Source organism: Cebus imitator, unplaced genomic scaffold (assembly GCF_001604975.1).
Source record: "Cebus imitator isolate Cc_AM_T3 unplaced genomic scaffold, Cebus_imitator-1.0 Scaffold8, whole genome shotgun sequence".
Taxonomy (NCBI): Eukaryota; Metazoa; Chordata; class Mammalia; order Primates; family Cebidae; genus Cebus; species Cebus imitator.
Window position 1 is genome coordinate 1,561,277 of NW_016107323.1, and position 21,687 is coordinate 1,582,963.

At 44.6% G+C, this 21,687-nt stretch overlaps 2 protein-coding genes and 1 pseudogene across 3 annotated transcripts in view; 2 read left to right on the forward strand and 1 right to left on the reverse strand.

Moving 5' to 3' along the window:
• LOC108312261 overlaps window positions 1-4,240 on the forward strand; it is a 35,779-nt pseudogene extending 31,539 nt beyond the window's left edge.
• The window catches only part of CHST11 (carbohydrate sulfotransferase 11), a 314,882-nt gene that overhangs the window by 60,220 nt on the left and 232,975 nt on the right, over window positions 1-21,687 (forward strand). The gene's annotated exons all lie outside the window — the stretch shown is intronic.
• LOC108312560 (heterogeneous nuclear ribonucleoproteins C1/C2-like) lies at window positions 11,830-14,070 on the reverse strand. Its single transcript, XM_017540530.2, has 2 exons — window positions 13,560-14,070; window positions 11,830-13,520 (listed from the first exon to the last, which is right to left on the reverse strand). Exons 1-2 carry the CDS (start codon window positions 13,874-13,876, stop codon window positions 12,956-12,958), a joined length of 882 nt encoding a protein of 293 aa, XP_017396019.1. The 5' UTR covers window positions 13,877-14,070; the 3' UTR covers window positions 11,830-12,955.

Below are 21,687 nucleotides of genomic sequence, written 5' to 3' on the forward strand. Positions count from 1 at the left end.
CACCGTCCCTCCCCTATGTCCCCCCAACTGACCCCAGTGTGTAGTGCTCCCCTCCCTTTGTCCATGTGCTCTCATCGTTCAACACCCGCCTATGAGTGAGAACATGCGGTGTGAGGATCCTTTATGGAGGCAAATTCATTCTAGTTAGTAGTATCTATGATATCATTTAAGGCTCCTGTTTTATAGATTCAGTTCCACAAATATTTATTATCAAGTGCCTGTGTTATGTTAGGTGGTATGCTAAGAACTGTTCAGTTAAAAAGATAGGACAGTTAACAAAATAAGTCAGGGTGTTCTCCTGCCCAGGCCTTATAGCTGGGATGATTCTCTGTCCCAGTTTTTCCTGGACAGTCCCATTTACTGCTCTTGTCCTAGCATAATTATGAACAGTGCTCCCTTTTAAGTGTCTTGGTTTGGGAAACCAATTATAGGGTCACCAATATAGGCTATTATTGAGGCGGAGGGAGTTTCTCCAGAAAAGGACTATGGAAGTTTTTCTAAACAGAAAGGAGCATGATGAAAAGTATTTTCCAGGGAGTTGAATTCAGGCTAGATGGTTAGCTGTAGGACCAGCAAAGAGGTAGGAGAGGGGAAAGCATTTTGGAGATAGAGTAAGCCAGATACTACCAATATAATGGACAAGACCCAACTGGAGGTGCCATCTTGAATTTCAGAGTATGAAGAACAGCCTCAGGTGCCCAGCCTTTTTTGTTTAGGTTTCACCAATCATGAAGAACAGCCTCAGGTGCCCAGCCTTTTTTGTTTAGGTTTCATCAATCAGCATGTCTCAGATGTTTTCTTGGAGACTCCATTAGGCTTTAACAATTGCCTTAAAAATTCCCCAGCAAACGTGTTTTGGGAGTAGGAAGCAACTAGAGGTTGCATATGAGATGCTGAGCTAGGTCATTGGTTTATATGGCATTTCACTCCTGAGTCTAGGTATACAGGTCTTGAGGGGTGGAGCTCAAGGTTACCTTTGCATTTCTGCCTGACTTTGGGTTGGTGGGGGAAGGGGAGGTGGGCCAGGATAGTACCCTTCCTTGACTTAGTGCTTAAAATTGGAAACACAGAAGCTTAGTATTTCTGTGCCATGTGTCACATACATGGGGAGAATACTGGTTGCAAAAACTTCAGAGAGAGTTAAAAGGTGATACTTTGTATATTCAGAGATTACTGTTAAATTGGTAAGAAAGAGGAGTGCTGTTCAGACTTCTCAGATCTGGGAGGTAAATCTCCCCCAGCCCGTGTTTGCATTTGATTTGAGTATCTTAATTACCATTCTAGAATGTTTGTGAAATTAAGGTGGAAAAAAGAATTCTGGCTTAGGTACTAACATATAACCCCTGTGTGTTTATTATGAAACCTTCACGTTTAGGATTCTCATCTGCAATCCTTGGCAACACAACAATTTTCTGTGTCATTAACTTTTTCTTGTAACACCAAAGGGCAGGAGGGTGCTGGCCTCCCCCTTTTCTTTCTTCAAGGCAAGTTGAATGGCTGTCTGTGCCATAAGATGGATGGTAAGCCTCTTGTTTCTTTGGTATTTGTGTCTTCACACAAGAATCTTTGCTGATTGCAGTGCTCTATTCACTGGAATACTCCCTGCTATCTCTGAGTCAATGGTGGATTAGTTGAGGTCTTTGTATTTATTATTGGCAAGGTTTCAAGAAAGTCCATTAAATGCAGGAAGAATTCTAGCAGTGGCATCAGAAGGCTAAGGCTCGACAACCTTGGATAAGTCACCGTCTGAGTCTGTTTATGTTGCTATAAAGAAATACCTAAGGTTGAGTCATTTTTTTGAGATGGAGTCTCATTTTGTCACCCAGGCTGAAGTGCAGTGGTGCAATCTTGGCTCACTGCAACCTCTGTCTCCACGGTGCAAGCAATTCTCCTGCCTCAGCCTCTTGAGTAGCTGGGATTACAGGCATGCACCACCATGCCTGGCTAATTTTTGTATTTTTAGTAGAGACAGGATTTCACCATGTTGGCCAGGCTAGTCTTGAACTCCTGACCTGGTGATCCGCATGCCTCGGCCTCCCAAAGTGCTGGGATTACACTGCACCCGGCCAGGCTGAGTCATTTTTAAAGAAGAAAGGGTTAGAGCTGGGCGAGCATTGCAGGCTGAGCAGGGGCTGCAGGGAAGTGGAAGGGCAGACTGATAAAATGCAGACCCCCAGCCCTACTCATTTCTTCAGCTCTGATCTGCTGTTGTACCAGGGATCTAATCAGGCTCGTGTCTGCCTCCTTCGTGAATAGATCAGAGAATTCATCTAAACAGACTTCCTACAGCAGCTCCCCACTCTAGGTGGCCACATGGGAGTTCCAGACCAGTGCTGTCTCCCAGGACGTTGACACAGCAGCCATATTTATTGGTGTTGGGGCAGCCACAGTTGTTGTGGGCGGTTCAGGGGCTGGCATTGGAATGGTGACTGGCAGCTTGATCATTGGCTATGCCAGAAACCTGTCTCTTAAGTGGCAGCTCTTCTCTTATGCCATTCTGGGCTTTGCCCTGTCTGAGGTGATGGGGCTCTTGTGTTTGATGGTTGCCTTCCTCATCCTCTTCGCCATGTGAGACTGCCTGTCCCTGCTGCTGCGACTCCACACCATTCCTGGTGCTGGGATATGCTACGCTTTACAACATTTCTCGAAAACAAAACAAAACAAAACAAAAACAAACCGTAAAAGAAAAAAGAAATAGAAGTTTACTTGGCTCACAGTTCTGCAGGTTGTACATGAAGCATGAGGTCAGTGTCTGGTTTTGGTGAGGGCTTCAGGAAGCTTCTACTCAGGATGGAAGGCAAAGAAAAACTGGCCTATCACATGGTGAGGGAGGGTGCAAGGGAGAGAGGGGAGGGAGGTGCCAGGCTCTTCTTAACAATCAGATCTTGTGGTAACCAAGAGAGTGACAACTTACTCATTCCCCCAGGATGGGAACATCTGCCCCCATGACACACTAGGCCTCATGTCCAACACTGGTCATCATGTTTTAACATGAGATCCAAGGGGACAAATATCTGAACTATATCAGTGAGTCACTTTGTGCCTCAGTTTCCTCAGTGGTAAACTGGGGTAAAGAAGGATATGAAGAACCAACCTGTTACAGTTGTTCTGAGGATGAATGAGATGGCCATTGTGAAAGGACTCTGGGCCGTTTTAATGTGGTGTCACATTATTGAATAAACCATCGAAATTCATTGCCGAATCTAGCCCATCTCAAGCTTTTGTACAGCCTGTGAGCTAAGAATCATCTTTACATTTAAAAATGGTTGAGGAAAAATATCAAAAGAAAAATAATATTTCTTGACACATGAAAAGTCTATGAAATTCAAATTTCAATGTCCTTAAATAAAGTTCTGCTGGCACTCAGCCATGCTTCCTCATTGGTATACTTTCTGTGCCACTTTTGCGCAATAACGGCAGAGTTGAATAGCTGCTCCACAGACTAGGTGGGTGTGCGAAGCTGAAGACACTTATCTGGCCCCTTACAGGAAAAAAAGTACCAGCCCCTGATATAGAACAGTGGTTATATGGTGATTATTGTTCATCTTGCAGCAAGATGAACCGGGTTCTACACAGGGATCTTTCCCTCTGGTGGTGTTAAAGCTTGGGGAAAGCTAAAGCCCTCAAATTCCTAGGGAAGAAGTCAAAGCTAGCTTGTTTTTTCATTCATTCATTCATTCATTCATTCATTCATTCATTCAATCGTTGTTTCACCAAATATCCTTTGAGCTCCTGCTATGTGCTAGACACTGTTAGGGGTGGTGAGGAAAATGTAGTGACACAGGAGAAAATGCCAGCCTTCCTGGAGCTTACAGTCTAGCAGGAGGAGTAAGATAATACTCAAATAAAAACTCCTGACTCACCTGAGGGTGACGGCTGCTGTGGAAAGGCTGGGGGAGAAAGTGAGGACTGTCAGGAAGGGCCTTACTGAGAAGGCCATAGGTGATGTGAAGGAGCGGGTATGTGAGCCCTGAACCTATATGACGGGGCTGGGGCAGAGGGAAAAGTAAGTTCAGAAGCCTTGGGGTGTGAGCGTTGGAGATGGTCAAAGGGGGGCAATGTGCACAGGTACTTTTGTGTGTTTTTAATTTTCAGCATTGGCTACAGAGCTGTGACAATCTGATATATGGTCCTGTTTAAAAACTTTTATTTTGGGCGGGGCACGGTGGCTCACGCCTCTAATCCCAGCGCTTTGGGAGGCCGAGACAGGCAGATCACGAGGTTAAGAGATTGAGATCATCCTGGCCAACATGGTGAAACCCCGTCTCTACTAAAAATACAAAAATTAGCTGGGCATGGTGGCAGATGCCTGTAATCCCGGTTACTCGGGAGGCTGAGGCAGGAGAATTGCTGGAACCCGGGAGGCGGAGATTGGAATGAGCCGAGATCGCGCCCCTGCACTCCAGCCTGGGCAACAGAGCAAGGCTCCATCTGAAAGAAAAAAAAATGATCTTGTCTTCAGAACAATAGAAAACACGAAGGGAGACAATGTAGTGCGGTGGATAAGAGAAGGGGTTCCAGGCAGATCAGAGCTGAAGTTCCGCCTTGGCAGTATGGACATTGAGGGCTGAACAAAATCCTCGTTGCAGGAAGCTATCCTGTGCAGCGCAGGCTGTTCAGTAGCATTCCTGGCCTTTACTCACTACATATTTGTTGTGTTAACCAAAAATGTCTCCAAACAATGTCACGTCCCCTAGGGGCAACATTGGGCAAATATTAGTTGGGAGAGCAGAGACCCTAGCTCCTGCTTCTCTCTTGTTCACTTGTTCTTCAGCAGAGAGCATGGTGTCTGTTCATATCCTGGTGAGAAGCGTATTTATATAATTTATATGATTGGCTCAGATCCTTGTGTGAAAATACAAGCTACTAAAATGATTATCTTTGCAATTTTTTTCATTGCTTTTTTTTTCTCTTACTAGTCATCATCCCTTATGTGTGACTGCCTTTGACAATTTCCAAATTGACCTGTGAAACAATGAGGTGGCCATCATTTCTTCCATCCACTTGGTTGGAAGGAGAGGGCCTAAGAGCTTATGAAACGTGCCTGAGCCTTCTGAGTCCATGTCTTTGACCCATCTGAACTCCAGGAGGGGAGATGGGCAGATAAAAGAGTGAGGTGCTTTTATACTGTTCCTCTGAGGCTCGCTGGTAACACACCATCCATTGAAAATTGGCCTCTTTGCCTGGGGGAGCCCTGAGGACGTGCTGACTCCTAAGTTACCACTAGTCATGCTGAATTAAAGGGACACCTTGCTGTAAAGAGGAACAGAAGCTTCGGGCACCAAGAGGAAGGGGCGCATTAGGAGAGCCTAGAAGAAATGTGTTTTTGAATTTGTGTTCCTTGTTGGGCTTATTTGGATTTATTTCTTCTTCTCTGCCTTTTATCCTGTGCCTAAGTTGATCATGGAGCAAAATGTTCCTGTTTGTTCTTCCTTCTAGAGTTACAAATGGTAAAAAGACAATAACTGATGTTTACTGAGCACTTCTGTGCTCTAAGCACTCTTCATGCGTTCTCTTTCCCCACCCCCCTTCCAAATCCCCTCCATCATGGCTGTTATTGCCGCTTAAAGATAAAGGAAGAGGCCTGTGACGTTTAGTAAGTTTCTGGGCTGAGCGGTTCAGTAACTGGTGGAAGCTGGAATTTGATCTCTGCAGCCTTTTTCTTTTGCAAACTCTTGGGTGCACCATAAGAGAAGCCCAAGAATTGTCCAGTAAAATTAAAACTGCACCCCAAAGCTCAGCACCTGGGAGGATTCCTGGGCTTCATCATCAGAGCCTTTTATTGCATCCATGCTTGGATGAGTCTCTTGAAGCCAATTTAATCCCAGTGTGTCTGTACAAGGGAGCAGCAAGCTATCGACAGCCTCATATTTTGGTCATCAGTGCCCTCTTCCTTCTGAAGCTTGTCAGTTTTAATGTCTGGAGAACCAGGGGGTAGTGCAGGGGCTTCCAGAGCCCTGTTTGCAATCACTGCCTACAGACCAGAGCTTCTCACACTTAGATGCATGCGGGGCTTCCTGGGGTTGGGGTTAAGTTGCAGGTTGTGATTTCATAGGCCCGGCCTGGGGTCTGATCCTGCATTTGTAACCAGCTCCTGGGTGATGATGCTGAGGCAGTTGTCCTTTGGCCACACTGAAGTCCCTAGTTCACCCTACTTCAGAGGCTTCACCAAATTCTTAGAAGAGAAATTTTGCCTCAAAAGAGACCTGGGAACCTGGCCCCAGGAAGCATCCCATCTCTGCGGGGAGTGTGGAATCAGCGTGATGGAGGTGAATGACACAGATGGGTGTTCCTTAAGCTGACTCCTGATAAGCTTGGCGAAATGAAGCCAGGCATTTTATCATTGCTCCCTTCTCTTTGTGTAGTGTCTAAGACTTTTTGAATACCTGCTATGTATCAGTGCCTTTTCTCACTGAGTATCGTACTGAATGACTTTGGATCTAAGGTCACTTTGGGAGTGAGAAATATCCTCCTCAGAGTCAGGACCACCTTTGAGCCCAGAACTGGTGGCTCATGCATGTGATCCCAGCACTTTAGGAGGCTGAGGTGGGAGGATCACTTGAGCTCAGAAGTTCAAGACCAGCCTGAGCAACATAGTGAGACCCTGATTTGACGAAAATAAAAATAAAAAAATTAGCTAGGCATGGTGGCACTTGCCTCTAGTCCCTGCTACATGGGAGGCTGGGGTGGGAGGATTTCTTGAGCCCAGGAGTTCAAGACTGCAGTGAGCCATGATTGTGCCAGTGCACTTCAGCCTGGGCGAGAAAGCCAGACATTGTCTCAAAAAAATAAAAACAAAGACCGCCTTTGAGTCAGCAAGCCTGCCATTCATTTGTATAACAGGAGCGTGTGAGTAAGAGGAAAGAGTTGGATGCTACACATGTTATCATGGTGTATTTCCTTCAGTAATTATTTGGGCTCAGTAAGGGATATTCAGAGGTTGTCAGTTGCCTTTGTCCCAGATTCAACTGGACTGTGATAAAGACCTAGGCAGACATAAAGTGCATACACTGTGTTCTGGGAAGCACTTTGAAGGACCCCGGACAGATTCCCTGGCTTGGTTAATACACCCTGGACTTTCCCTCGCCCTGCATGTGGTGGCTTATGAGAAGAAAGTGAAGACTAGAAAATCATTTGTGTGTCACTTTGCAGGAAAATCACTTCAGGTAATGAGACAGGATTTGAGCGGGAAGGTGATTATAACCAACCCTTCATTCATTTTTCTACAAAATAGTCAACAGGCAGTCTCCCAAACTCCATAATGAATGTAGCATCCGTCAGCTGGGGATGTTGGGAGGCCTTATTTTTTTAATCTGTGATCCAGTATTAATTTGCCTTAAACAAAAGAATCCATTTACTGTGTAATTCTGAGGTTTATGGTATTTCCACTAAGTCCTTTCATCTTTTGAAAGATGGTGCTATGCATTTTAATAGAAACTGTTGTTTTCTTCAAATCTTTTCTTCATCTTTTTTTTTTTAACTCTTTCTTCTCTTCAATCAAATTACAGAGTTGGAACAAATGTCATGTTGAGCTTTGAGGCCCAAGCGTCAAAGGGTGTGTGTGTGTGTGTGTGTGTGTGTGTGTGTGTGTCTGTTTTTTTCTTCATAATAGTCCCAACCCTAAACAGGGGTATGGCACAATACTTCTTATGAACAAAAGTGCTACTTGTCTACAAGGGGACTTGAGCCTTCACTAATTGTATATGATTCGGCTTTTTGTGCTGTCTGTATGATGTTTAACCACACAGTCAATTATAGACTTCCTTTAAGGAATTTCCAGGAAACCCCCTTACCGTAAGAGTTTAAATTAATGTTTTGCTAGTTTAATGACAGCAGCTGGGAAAGGAAGCACCTTTCAGACCATTAGCTAAAGACAACTTCCTTTAAACTTAGAGGAGGGTACAATACAGTAATCTGCCCCAGTGCGTTAAGAATCATCAGTGCCTCAAGGCAGTCACATGATGGGTTTTGACCTCAGTGGGGAGAGGTGTGGGTAGAACCCCCTAACCTGTAGAAGAATCTGTAGAAAAGTGAGATGAATGCCTTTCTCTTAAGGCTGTCACTTGTCCAATTCCAACTCCCTCTTTAGTAACCACCTCCCTCCCTCCCAGCGAAGTGACTCAGGGAGCCAGTTATTATGGCCCTGCTTGATGGATAATTACTGGTTGAGGCTTGATTTGACACCAGCGTTTTGCATGATAGCCTGTTAGATTTGCTTGGCTCAAATTGATATTTTCATTTCCCTAAGTCTGCAGTGTGGAAACACGATTGCAATGGGGTTTGCCAAGATGGAATGATTTCCTGTGCTGTGGCAGGACCAGGGCAGCTGTTCTGAGAACTCTTGGGGCAAAGCCTTTGCAGTTGGTTTTGTTGAAGGCTTTTCTGCAGGTGCAGGGTTGGTTCCTAAAGGACAGCAGTCTGGTTTTCCTAGGAAACCACTGTTGGAGAGTGCGTGTGTTTAATTTAGGAGGCACAGCTGTGCAAGGTACTGGACCTCCATCAGGGAACGGGGTGGTGCAGGAGCTCCGTGTTCCTTATGCCTCAGCCTCATTCCTAGTTGCTGATGTCAGAACTGATGAAAGGTGTCTGTTGTCTCTGTGCACACCTATGCTACAGGCAGTAAGGGATGAGGTAGCAAAACCAGTTCACTGCTTATCAGCTGGGAGGCTTCAGGAGAGTCTCTGAACCACTGAGCATTAGTTTCTTTATCTGTCCAGTGGGCCCAATGCCACCTGCTCTGCTCATCTCCCAGGATATTACATGCCACATAAGCTAATGGAGAAGTAAATGCTTTAAAAGCCTAAAGGAGTGGACGTGGTGCATTCTGAGAGAGGCAGAGGACTAGTTAGTGATTAGTTTGCTGGGTAGGAGCAGCAGTCCTTAGTTTAAGAAGGGCTGGGGTTTTTTTTGTTTTTGTTTTTTTAAAAAAACAACCTGTCAGTCTACTATAGGATAGATGGTTCTAGCATTTGAAATTCTAAAGCACTTGTTGAAGGGGATTCTTAGGATGGCCTAATTTTGTTCACGCATAGGCTCTTTTTCCTGGGACATGATCCTAGCAGTGTTCAGGATAAGCCCTGTCCATCAAGCCAGTGCAGTGAACTGTTCTGTGGCTGGAACTCAATCTGTCCCAGGCTCACAGCAGGGGATGGGGGATGGTAGGGGCTCTTGAATTCCCTTGAGGGCTCTTGGCCTTTGCCTGTATCTGCTCAGGAAGTCAGACAGAAAGTCTGCAGCCAGTGGCGTGTGCAGCTACCCTTTCTGTTCTCTGGCCCTGTAGACTTGTGGTCCTTTTGTTTTAAAGTCGACTGCCTGATATTCCTTTGAAATGTGCGAGTCCAGTGGGAAAGAATTGAACAGATTCTGAATCTTAATGGTGGATTTAAAAAATCTATTTAGGGAATCAGAGCATCACTTAATTAGACATGTCTTTTTTTTCCCCCAGCTGCCCTAATTAAATAGTAATCATCATAAGGATAAGGATAATAGTTGAGCTCAGTGTCCTGTCTCCCAGTGACGCTACTCAATACATATTTGTTCTAGGAGTAGCTGAACGACTTGGAGATCCGAAGGAAGATTTGGAGATTGACCATTGTATCTGAGTCCACCCTGGTGGGACATTTAAGGCGAACATTCTTTTTCTCTGGGTCTCTACCTTTTCCTTTTCCCATATAACTATTTTCCTCTTATCTGCATGCTTTTCTGCAATGCATACCCACAACAGGTGAGCCTGGGTGAATATCCTTACACGCAGGATGGTTTTTCTCCCTTCTCTGTGGTCCGCCTTTTGGGATTCAATCCCCCTGTTTATCTGGTCAGCTTCGTTGTGACTATGGATCTTGGTTTTGTCTATTGACACAGATGGCAAGGAATTTGAAGGTGATTTTTTTTTACCTCTTCATTTTATAAACTCGGGCTCACCGTGAAATGACTTGCCCAAGAATACACTGAGTGAGTGAGGCGGTCATAGAGAGCTAGCTGGCCTGGCGCTTAGCGCTGACCTAACTCCAGGAAGGTCACTGCATCTAGCTTCTGCCCCAAAGCATTCTGGGAAGAAATGATATCCTTCTGCTAAAAGAATGAGGGCCGGATGGAGGTGTCCTGCATAAGGGTGTCAAAGTATTTCACTCTGTCCTCTGGGGATCCTACAGTGATTCTTGGATTCTGTACACGCTGAGGGAAAGTAGATTTGAGTCTACTCCACTGTCTGATTGAAACGGGCCTCTCCTGTCCCCAGCCTGGTGAGGTGTATCTTGTTTCCCTGCCAGTGGGCATTTTCTGCCTTCATCCCTGCTCATGGCTGCTGAATGGGTCACCCAGGCTGGGGCAGGCTGAACTGCAGGCTAATGAAATTGTTTGGCCCAGTTCCTGCTTGGTGAAATCTGACAGGATCTTATCACCCTCTCTGTGCCCGGAAAATTGGACTCTCCTGGAGCTTATAAAATTGGGATGTCTGTTTCCACTAGCATTTCTTTCCCAGTTATATTAATCAATAATGTGAAATTAAATCAAGATATTCTTTGTACCAGCACAAGCTTCTCCAATACATTTATCTCTGTATTCTAGTATTTGCTTTGGTTCTTTTTCTTAGAAGGGGATTTTTCCATGCAATTTAGGAGCATAGAGCAAACTTCCTGGGAAAACCTAGACATTCAAATATCCTTGGGCAAATCAATCTATCTCACTGAACTGTGTTTTTAAAATCTGTAAAATGGGCATCAGTGTGCCACCCTTGCAGATGTTGTAAGGATTACACGAGATTGCATGGTGTGTAGATTCTGTAAGGCCGGCTGCCTTGCAGAGGGTTAAACGGACACATCCATCTCTCTCCGTGCTTGATAACTGCGTCATCACCCAAGCTCATTATCTGGCCTTGCCGCATGGCTTCCCGGTACCCGCCTCTGCATACCAGACCCAAGCCCACATTCAGCACTAAATTATGCATCCAACCCCCAGCCCACTGTTGAAAAACCCTGCAGAAAAATTTTTAAAGAAGCCCCATCAGACCCTGCCTGGTAGCAGTCTGCTCTGTATGCCTCCGGAAGGCCTGCTTACCCAAGGTCCTGCCCGCCTACCCATGACAACTAGCTCCAGGTATTTCCTGCTTCTTAATAGCCAATAAAATTGCCTTCACTTTGTTTCCCCAACAGTCAATCAAGGCCCACTTACCCAAAGTCTCGCCTGCCTACCAATGGCAACTAGTTCCAGGTATTTCCTGCTTCCTGACAGCCAATAAAATGGCCTTCGCTTTGTTTCCCCAATAGCCAATCAATCGCTTTCCCTCCCCATAAAACCCAATGACCTGAACAGCCAGGCGTGACTTCTTTGGTCCCTCCCTGGACCACAGAACCTCACCCGGGAGCTGAATAAATTAGCTTCTCATTTTCTTATACTTGCCTCAATTTCCTCATTTTACCTCAGCAATAAATATTACAGATTCCATTTGTGTTTGGCACTTAGTGGGTCTACATATGGAGGTCTGGGTTTTTAAGACAGACTTTTGCCAAGGGTGGTTGGTGTAGGTGTATTTATGTGTATTGGTGTAGGGTTCTCAGGTAGGCTGATCATCAGAATTACCTGGTGTACTTTAAAATAACCCTAGCACAAGCATCAGATACCCAGGTCCCCCTAGACCATCCACTCATCTGAATCTCCAGAGGTGGGCCCAGTGTTCCATCATTTTATTTTATTTTCCTACATTTTTTCAATGTTTTTGTAGACATTGTGGGGTGCAGGGGGCAGTCTTGCTATGTTGCTGGGGCTGGTCTTGAACTCCTGGCCTCAGGCAATCCTCCTGCCTCAGCCTCCCAAAGTGAACCACTGTGCCTGGCCCTATTGCATCATTTTGAAAGGCCCCCCCTGTGCTGTTTTGGATCCTCAGCCCCATTTGGGGACCTCTGCAGGATGGGTTTTATTTTTTCTTATCATCCTTGATAAAGGCAGAATGGTGGTGTGGTATAGAGACTTGAAAATTTCAGTCTGATCATGTTTTCATGCTTGATTTGGGCTCTGTTCACAGCAAGTTTGTTGGGACAGGTGGGTAAGAAAGAGGGACAATTAAACAATAATAATCTAATAAGAGAAGCTGCGATGCTGGACTAATTGGAAATGGAGAATTTGCTTCTTAAAAAGGCATTCTTCATAGTACTAAAGACAACCAGATTATATCTGTTCAGGCCACCATAGGGTTTGCCTTCAGATGCAGACCCTTACCTCTGAGATGGCTTTAAGATGGAATGGTGAGAGTCCACATTCAGTTTCGTATCTGTTTCCAGATGTGTGGGTGGGGTTTTTTGTCTCTGTCTCCGCCCCTCCTCGCCCTGCTGGCTTAATACTAGGAGAATTCTTATCGCTTCCTGGAGGACCCACATGCTTTGAAGTGAAGAAAGCCAACTTGAATTCTGGCTCCAATCCTTAAATCCCATCTGGAAGTGTCATAAAGATGGGATCTGTTCCCAGCTTGGAATCTACCTGGATATAACCTGGCACTCAATGTGAAGCCTCAGATGTTTTTGTTGAGCAAAGAGAAATATATCAGAGAAGGATGCAAAAATCCCCAAATCAGGAAACCTGTCCATTTCCACTTCCTGGTTCTGTGACCTTCAGCAAGACATTGAACCTTAGAGAGTGAGCCTCAGTTCCCTTATTTGTTTTTTCTTTTTTTCTTTTAAAAACCATACATCCTTTTTATTGTTAAGTCATAAAGAGGTATCAAAATTAAAAGCAAAAATTACAGGGTAAGACTTAACAAAAACTACTAGGAGCGTCAAAGGAAGTGAAAATGGGACTAGGCGCAGGGAAATATGAATTAATGAACATGGGAAGGACAAGGATGGGGAGAACAGTGAGCATGTGCTGAAGATGCTAGGGGAGAGGATCTGGTGAAAAATTTGATCTCAGACAAGCGCCTAGGTAAAGAAATAATGGGATAAGATTTCTAAACCCCACTATGTGCTTAAGAGTCATCCTCACCATTGGCGCTGTCTCTGTCATCCTCTCCTTCCTCAACCTCTTTTTCATCAACCTTGATCAACTCCAGCTGGTCATCCCCCCGATCTTCATTATCATCATCATCCAGTAGGTCCCCCTCCTTAGCAGAGTCATCTGCACCCCCCTCAGACTCCATCTTCACATTAGTCTCATCTTTCTTCACGGAGCTGCTGCTCTGCTCCTCTTCTGGCTTATCATTCTTCATCTCTACTGCTTGTTTGCTCTGTTCCTTTTCAATTTTTTCCAGGTTTTCCAGGAGAGAATCCACTTTTTGTTTTATCTGGGTCAGTTCCTTCTTAATGGCCCGAAGGTCATCTCCTTTCAACTTTCCAGACTTGGAAGATCCCCGTTGTCCCCTCTTAGAATTGAAGCCACTTTTGCCCCTTCGTGAGGTGTTTCCTGATACACGCTGACGTTTCGAGGGCACTACAGCCCGCGCAATAGGAGGAGGAGGAGGTACACGTGCTGGGTAACTGTACATCCTATCATAATAATCCTGTTGAAAGTCATAGTCCAAGTCAAAAGAGGAGCTGAGTAGAGGGGACGGAGAAGGGTGTTCTGTTACTGACCCGTACATCTCCGCTGCAGATCGTTTCACACCTGCTTTTCCTCGGTTCACTTTTGGCTCTGCAGCCAGGTTAATATCTAAAACCTGGCCAGCAATCATTCTGCAATCCTCTCCTGCTACAGCAGCCCGGGCATTTCTCTCATTAACATATTGAACGAAGGCAAAGCCCTTATGAACAGAGCAGCCCACAATTTTGCCATACTTCGAAAAGATTGCCTCCACATCAGATTTCTTGACCATGAGAGTGTTTAGATTCCCAATGAACACACGGGAGTTCATGGAGCGAGGATCTGTCTTGTTGGTAACGTTGCTGGCCATTGTGTTTGATGATAAGATTTCTCATAAAGCTGAAAATGTAGCTGAAGATCAAAAAAATCTCACAGGAGAGAGGAGGGAGAAGAGATTCAATTCTGAGTCTCCTACTCCCGGGTTCTACGTGCAGAAGCCGAGTGCTGCTTGAGGTCAGCAACGCAGACACAACTGCTCAGTCTTCGTCTCTTCAGCCCCTTATTTGTTAAATAGAGTGTTCACATTCCTTTCTTTAGCTTTCTCAAGTGAAATACTATTTTATTTAAAAATGCTTTTGTAAAACCACAGAGTAGTCTCACCCTTACTGTAAGAGAAATATTTTGTTGCTTGTTAGAACACTGGTGTTTATTCAGTGTTTTTGCTGGTTGTTTACCTGTTATCCCTCTCTGTGTTAAATATGGAAAATTATTTGTTTGTAAGTTTTCTTTCTGCTTTTTAGTCTTCTGGAAACCCTGCAGTGCCTAGGCACTTTGAAGAAGGGTTTTCTGGAGTTTCATGTGGGTTTCACCTCACCCTGTTCACATAGTCTGTCTTTAGAAGTCCCTGTCTCCCTGTGTTTGCTGGAGTGAAAGACAGAAGCTCTGCTTGGCAGCCTCAAAGCTGCAGTGTTCAGGAAAGCCAGAGATGTTTGTTTTCGCTTTCTTTGCCTCTCAATTGGAGTCATAGGGTGCTGCAGCAAGACTTGTTTTCTGGATTTGTTACTGACCCAAAGTATTTTCCTTGGGAATAAATGTTGCTTCCCACCACAGTTACTTGAGAATAGGAAGGACACATGGAGAGGATTATAAATAGGTTTCGGTGCCAACAGATAGGGCAGCCTTCTAGAAAAATTATTTTTTCACCATGTGTTTGTTAAATGGGTAGCTATGGAGTATATAGTTGCTAGCATTTTGTCTGCCTGTCGTTGGGGGAGGTCATAGTTCAATAGTGGCCTGCATTTGACCCTTAGTCATAGAGCTAGTAGGCTTTACAGCTAGTTCATTAAGTTATCCTAATCTAGGATGAACTGTTTAAAAATATATATCCAGCCAGAAAACAGATGTAGGCACGTATAGGGAAGGAGTTCTTGACAGAGAATTTCAGTATTTAACCATTGGTATAAATCCATCCATTCATCTACTTATCCGCCTTACCATCCATTCTTCCATCCCTCCTTCCATTCATCCATCCACTCACCTACTCCTCCACCCATTTACCCATTGAACCACTCACCCACCCATCTATCCATCCATCCATCCATCCATCCATCCATCCGTCCATCCGTCCATCCATTTGTCCATCCATCTATCCATCTATCTATACATCCATCCATCCATCCATCCATCCATCCATCCATCCATCCATCCTTCCTTCCTCCATTTTGGCAGATGGTTATCAAGCACCTATTAGGTCCCAGTTCTGTGCTGAGTTCTGAGGATAAAAGGTCAAATAAGATAGGATCTCTGACCTCAAGGAACCTACAGTCTGGGGTACAGAATGTTTTCCTAAATTTTAAGTCAAATTCCTTCTTGACACACACCTATTTTTATTTTGTTTTGGTTCTCATCTCTGAACAGAGCAAAGCGTGCAACCGTTGTAACACTTTCCTTTGTTTTTATAAACCCAAGTTCTAGAGTTGGATTTCATGGTTTGCGTAAATCAGCATAGTGTAAATGCTTGTATTATTAAACAGAAAAAGAAGGAAGAAATGACAATCCAGAAAAAAGATCAAACCTTATGACCAATTTATTAAGGTATCCAATGGAATTCTTTCCTTTTTCTTTTCTTTTTTTTTTTTTTTAAAGAGACAGTCTCAGTTATGCAGGCTAGAGTCTGTGTCATGATCATAGTTTACTGCAGCCTTCAACTCCTGGGTTTAAGTGATCCTAGAACTTGTGGCCTCAAGCAATCCTCCTGCCTTAGCCTCCCAAAGTGCTGGGATTATAAGCATGAGCCACTGCTCCTAATTCTTAAGAGATATTTTTAAACCTCGTAGTGTATACTCTTCAGAATCACTTTTTGAACCTTAAGTAAGTTTAAATGGCAAACATTTCTAAATATATTTTACTGAAAGGCCAGTTGGGAAGCAGAGGGTTCCATCTTCTGAATTAGCATGAGGACAGGCCATTAAAATTCATGAGTAAGGGCACGGGCTTTCGGTCTGACACACTTGGGTTTGGTTTTCCATTGTGCTGTTCTCTACCTGTGTGACTTGGAGCAAATTACTTAACCTCCCTGAGCCTCAGCTTTCCTCTTCATAAAATGGGAATAGCAACAATATTTACCTGAGAGAATTACTATTAGAGTGAAATGAGAGTAAAGATTTGCAAAGTGTTCAACATGGGCCTGGCATGTAGTAAGTGCTGTTTTGATTATTATTAGGGGCAAAGAGATTGGTTAGTTAACAGTGAAAGGAAAACCAAATATTGGCCATTGGAGGGTTTCCATGGAAATAAGATATGCGATGCCTTTTGGTATTACACACCTAACAATCTCCTGAGAAATTGGAAGCTTTCTCACATAGCCCTTATTTGCATCTTTGCTATGACGCTGGTTTTTTCCAAGCTGTTTTTTTGCAGTTCAAGGGTTGGTGGGAACGTTTGTATGTGTAGGGGGATGGGGGAAGAAAGCGTGTTAAGCCTGTAAACAATGCTTCAGATTTTCAGCTAATTTTAGCACAAATTAGATTTTAGATTTTTAGCATGTCTTTTCGGCAGGCTACCAACTTAGGAGAAAATCTAATTCTGAAATTAATTTCAACAAATCAGAAAGGCATATTGGATCTGACTTTTTTTTTTAAAGGGCTGACTAGTGAGTTGACTTTTATATAATACTTGAGGCAAAGAGTTCAGTGTTGTGGGAATGATTTTCACAAATGGATCATTTTCTTTCAAAATAAAAAAAAAAAAAGAAGGGAGAGTTTCTCTTGGTGTTTTTGTTCCATGGAAGGTAGTTCTAAATACTGTTTATAGAGGCCTTGATCCTTTTTAAACTTAAGGAGCCCAGTTGGCCTCTATGGCAATAAATCGAGCTCCATATAGGGGCTGAGGGACATTTAATTTATGTGCCTGACTCCTTTCCCCAGTTCAGCCACTGCTTCCTGGGATGGTGCTGTTGATTGTTGGCTCTTCTGGCCTGTTGTGCTGCTGGGATGTCTTTTGAAGTTTCTCCCCAGGGTCCTGAGGTGTGCCCTTGTGAGGTGTTAATGGGCTTCCTGCTGGGGCTTTATTTGTGAGGGGGTGCTTGTTAGAGGGGGCTTGATGGGCCAGGGAGGGCACCAGAGCTCCAGTTCTTCCACTCTGAAGAATTGACTCTCAGGCCTTGGGCTTGTGTTCGCAACCCACTGCAGATTGTTTTTATTTCTGTTCCTCAGGCAGAAATGGTTCATTTCTGGGGGTTCCAAGAACCCTGGCAGGTATTGGGAGTGGGTGATCAGGCCCAGCCAGGGAAGGGTTGTTCTGAGAACCCACACAGACAAGCGGACTCCTCCCCGCAGGGGAGGGCTTGAGGCTTGAGCAAGCTGGCCCAGCCCCAGCAAGACATGCCTTGTCCTCTGTTCTCCCAGGTTGGTGAGGCTTCCATGTTCTCCTCCCTGGGTCCTCAGCGGCCTCACTGCCGCTAGTCCCCCCCCACAAATTCCATTCTCCTCAGCACCACACGGCGCTCTTTCTAAAATGGCTCTCCTCCTGCCAGTCCTTTTGTGGTATGACAGGATTGAATTGTGTCTCCCCACAAATTCCTAACCCCCAGTGCTTCAGAATGAGACTGTATTCAGATATAAATAGAGCCTTTAAAAAGATGGACCCTGATCCAGTCTGACTGATGGGCACAGCAAGAAGGCAGCCGTCTGCAAGCCAAGGAGAGAGGCCTCAGGAGAAACCAGACCTAACCTGCCAGCACCTTATCTTCCAGCACCAGGAACTATGAGAAAATAACTTTGTTGTTTAGGCCACCCAGTCTGTGGTACTTTATTTTGGCAGCCCGAGGGGATTAATACACAAGGCTACCTTGACTGATGAGATACATTTCTAGCCTCATGGAGTGCCACAGGACCTCTTTTGTCTCTGGCTGCTGTCTGCCTTTCTGACCTTGTGCAGAGATCTCTTCTCTTGCCTGAGAAACTACAGATCCTTTAAGACTCAGTTCTGGGCTACCTGCTCTGTGAGGCCCTCTGAGACTATCCTTCCCTCTCTTTCCATCCCCTCCCTGCAGACTTGGATCTTCTATACGCTTCTGAGAACGTTGAGGGCAGAGATAGCACCCGGCTCTGAACCCGGTAGTTAATGAATGTTCATTGAATCAGTTAAGACTTACCCTTTATTGTTTTGTTTCCTTAGGAAGCTACCCGCCACCTCCAACTTTGTGCTCTATTAACAAAGATGATGTATTAGTCCATTTTCACCCTGCTGTAAAGAACTAACCAAGACCAGGTAATTTATAAAGAAAGGAGGTTTAATGGACTCGCAGTTCCACATGGCTGGGGAGGGCTCAGGAAACTTACAATCATGGCAGAGGGTGAAGGGAAAGCGAGGCACGTCTTACATGGCAGCAAGAGAGAGTAAGGGAGGAAGTACCACACTTTACAACCGTCAGATCTTGTGAGAACTCACTCACCATCACAAGAACATTATGGGGGAAACCACCCCCATGATCCAGTCACCTCCCACCAGGTTCCTCCCTTAACACATGGGGATTACAAGTGGAGATGAGATTTGGATGGGGACACAGAGCCAAACCATATCAGATGATAAACCTTGATTTTCCACCGGGTGTTTATAGCGCCAACAGGTATGTCCCAGATGCTGATGGTTATGACCGTGATTTTAGCTAGTATTTACTGAGCACCTTCTATATACCAAACAGGCTTGCGCCTCACCTCACCATCACAACACCCTTTCGGTAAGTGTATCTTCAAGTACACTTGAGCCAGCTTCATCTGAGAGATGGCATAGCCCAGCTGTGAGCAAGAGGATTCAAAAGCTAAAGGCTTCTTTGTCTCCAGATCATTTCTGGCAGGTCCTGATACTCCAAAGCAGATTTTTCTTCAGGTGTCCAATAACAGTAAAATTTCAATGAAACTGGCTAGAAATGAAAGCTCCTTTAACTCATTCTGCATTTGCAAATGTAGGAAGTCGTTGTTCAGTGACAGCTCTGTTCAGTAGAACCATCATGAGTTCACTGGCCACCCCTGCAGTTCGGGAACTGAGTGGCCAATGCTGCTGTTCCACCTGCTGCTCTTTAGATGTGGAAAAAGAGACCCCGAGGAGTTTTCCAAGACGCTGTTGGGTTATAAGAAGAGTGAGTGAATGCACTGGGCTGTGCTGTTTTTCCTTTGGTGTTCAGATAGAGAGAATTTTAAATTCACTTTTTGCTCTAGGTAGTAGCAAGGGTTTTAGTTATTTTTTATTTTAAAAGCCTGGGAAGGAAGAGGGATGACCTGGCCATTTTCTATCCAAGGCACTTGACAGTACTTCCTTGTGGTGCTGTGTCCACAGGACTGACTTTGCAATTCTTTCTGAGTTGTGCCATACCACTGAATCCACCGAAGGCAACATTACGTTTTGGAAGGGAGGTGAGAAGAACAAAGAGATGTAGAAATGCAATAAAAACACAGCTGGGCTTGTAGGACCTTAGTCTAGCATAGAGAGAGCTGGCTGCCGTCAAGAAATAGCTGTGTCCACGGTATTCTCATTTTACCTTAGTGCTCAGGCAGACCCTGTGAAGGAAATTAAATTCAAATAGAGAGGTAGAAAAGTCTCTACCTGAGCTTCCCTAAGGCTGGGGAAGGAGATGGGGGCAAATTGAGCACCTGGAGACCAGAATAACTAAGGAGTTGTGCCTACTTACACTTTGCTGGAGAGATTGTTAGGTCTGGCATACATTTTTGGGGGTTGATTAGATTCCTTCCTTGGTTTAGGTCAACTGGTTGTGTGGCAGGGAGATATTGTATTCTCACCTCAGGAATCTGGCTGCCTTTTTCCATCCCAGGCCCTCCCACTTATTTTGAGAGCTCAGGCAAGTGGGTTGACTCTCTTGGTTCTTTTATAGGAACGTTTGTGGATTAAATAAGATCATGCATGTAAAGTACCTAGCCCCGTACTTGCCTTATCAATTCAGCTACTTTGACAGAGAGGCTCAAAATAATGGTGACTTTAAAAAGATATAAGCTGATTTCTCCATGATATATGGTCAGGGTAGATAGCCTAGGACTGGTTCTGCAGGTTCTGCAATGATCAGAGACCCAGCCTCCTCTAGCTTGTTACTTTACCATCTTTAATATATGCCTTCCATCTCCTAGTCCAAGATGGCTGCTTCAGTTCCTGCCATCATTTCTGCATTCCAGCCAGTAATGGAAAAGAGGATATGGAAGGCATGCCTGTTTCCCTTAACAATGTGGCCTGAAAGTTACTCACAGCACTGTCTCATCTCATTGGCCAAAGCTCAATCATGTGATCACATTATTCCTGAGTGAGGTGGGGAGATTTCTGTCTTTAGCTGGATGCTCAGCTAAAAAGCACTATTATAGATCAGGTGTGGCGGCTCATGCCTGTAATCCCCCACACTTTGGGAGGTCGAGGTGGGTGGATCACTTGGGGACAGCAGTTTGAGACCAGCCTGGCCAACACAGCAAAACCTCATCTCTACTAAAAATACAAAAAATTAGCTGGGCTTGGTGACACACTCCTGTAATCCCAGATAATAAGGAGGCTGAGGCACAAGAATCTCTTGAACCCAGGAGGTGGTGGTTGCCGTGAGCCAAGATTGTGCTATTGTACTTGAGCTTGGGAGACAGAGCGAGACTCTTCTCAAAGCATTATTACTGTATAAGAAAGAGATACTGGGGACCATTTGCAGTATCTAGCCAAGAGTTAAATGCCCAGTAAATGTTAGTTATCACCACCACCAGCACCACCATCGTTGTAATCATCAAGATCGCCATCATTTCTGGTCTTAGCCTATAAATTCCTCCACGTCCTGACTTCATATTTTTCCTTATAGCCCATGTTAGCTTGTGCTGTGTTCTATTGCATGATTTGCCCCTGTCCATGTCTTGAGATCTTTTTATACCCAGAGGTTGGCAATATAACTGGAGTCCTACAATAAGCTCCCGTGTGATGGAAATGGATCTTAAAGCTGGTGAGGACATTCACAGTTTAGGGAGACTAGAATATAAAGTCTTAGTAGTCCACACGGCAGCTTCATTAAAATACTACAGGAACGGTGACGGAAGGAAGAAAAAAAATCTAGCTACATTTAAATGTATGTTAAGCACTTTTTTTCATTTTGTCGTATTCTTTCCACTCACTTCTGTGAACTTCCACTGAAGATTCCTCGAATCTCCATAGAGTTCTTCTCAAAGCTTCAGTCTGGATATCCAGCCTCCTGATGCACCTTTGGGATTTCCAAAATAGAATAGGTTCAGAATCCGTGGCCTTAAGAAGGTAGTGGAAGCCAAGTTTCTTTTGGTTCAGAAGCACTTTGAGTATATAATGGATTCATGCTGTAGGCTCTCATTCATGATTTAGATGTTCCGCAAGAGGTTTTCAGGTTGGAGATGGTTCATTGAAATTTCACGTGGATTTAAGGCTCATTAGGTGTCGGGAAAGCCGGATGCCACTCTCTCGGTATAAATCCCAGTGAGGCTAATTTAGTGGAGCTGCAGCCAGCTTTCATGTTTTTCATCAGCCACACTTACCTTCATCTCTTCCCTTCTCCTTTCTAAAATACTGTATCAGAAAGTGACATTTTTCTCCTAAGAGAAGAATTGCTCAAAGATGATGGCCTTCCTTCTTTCTACCATGGCATTTGTCTTTAAAGATGAGGTGACATGGTGGGTGGGC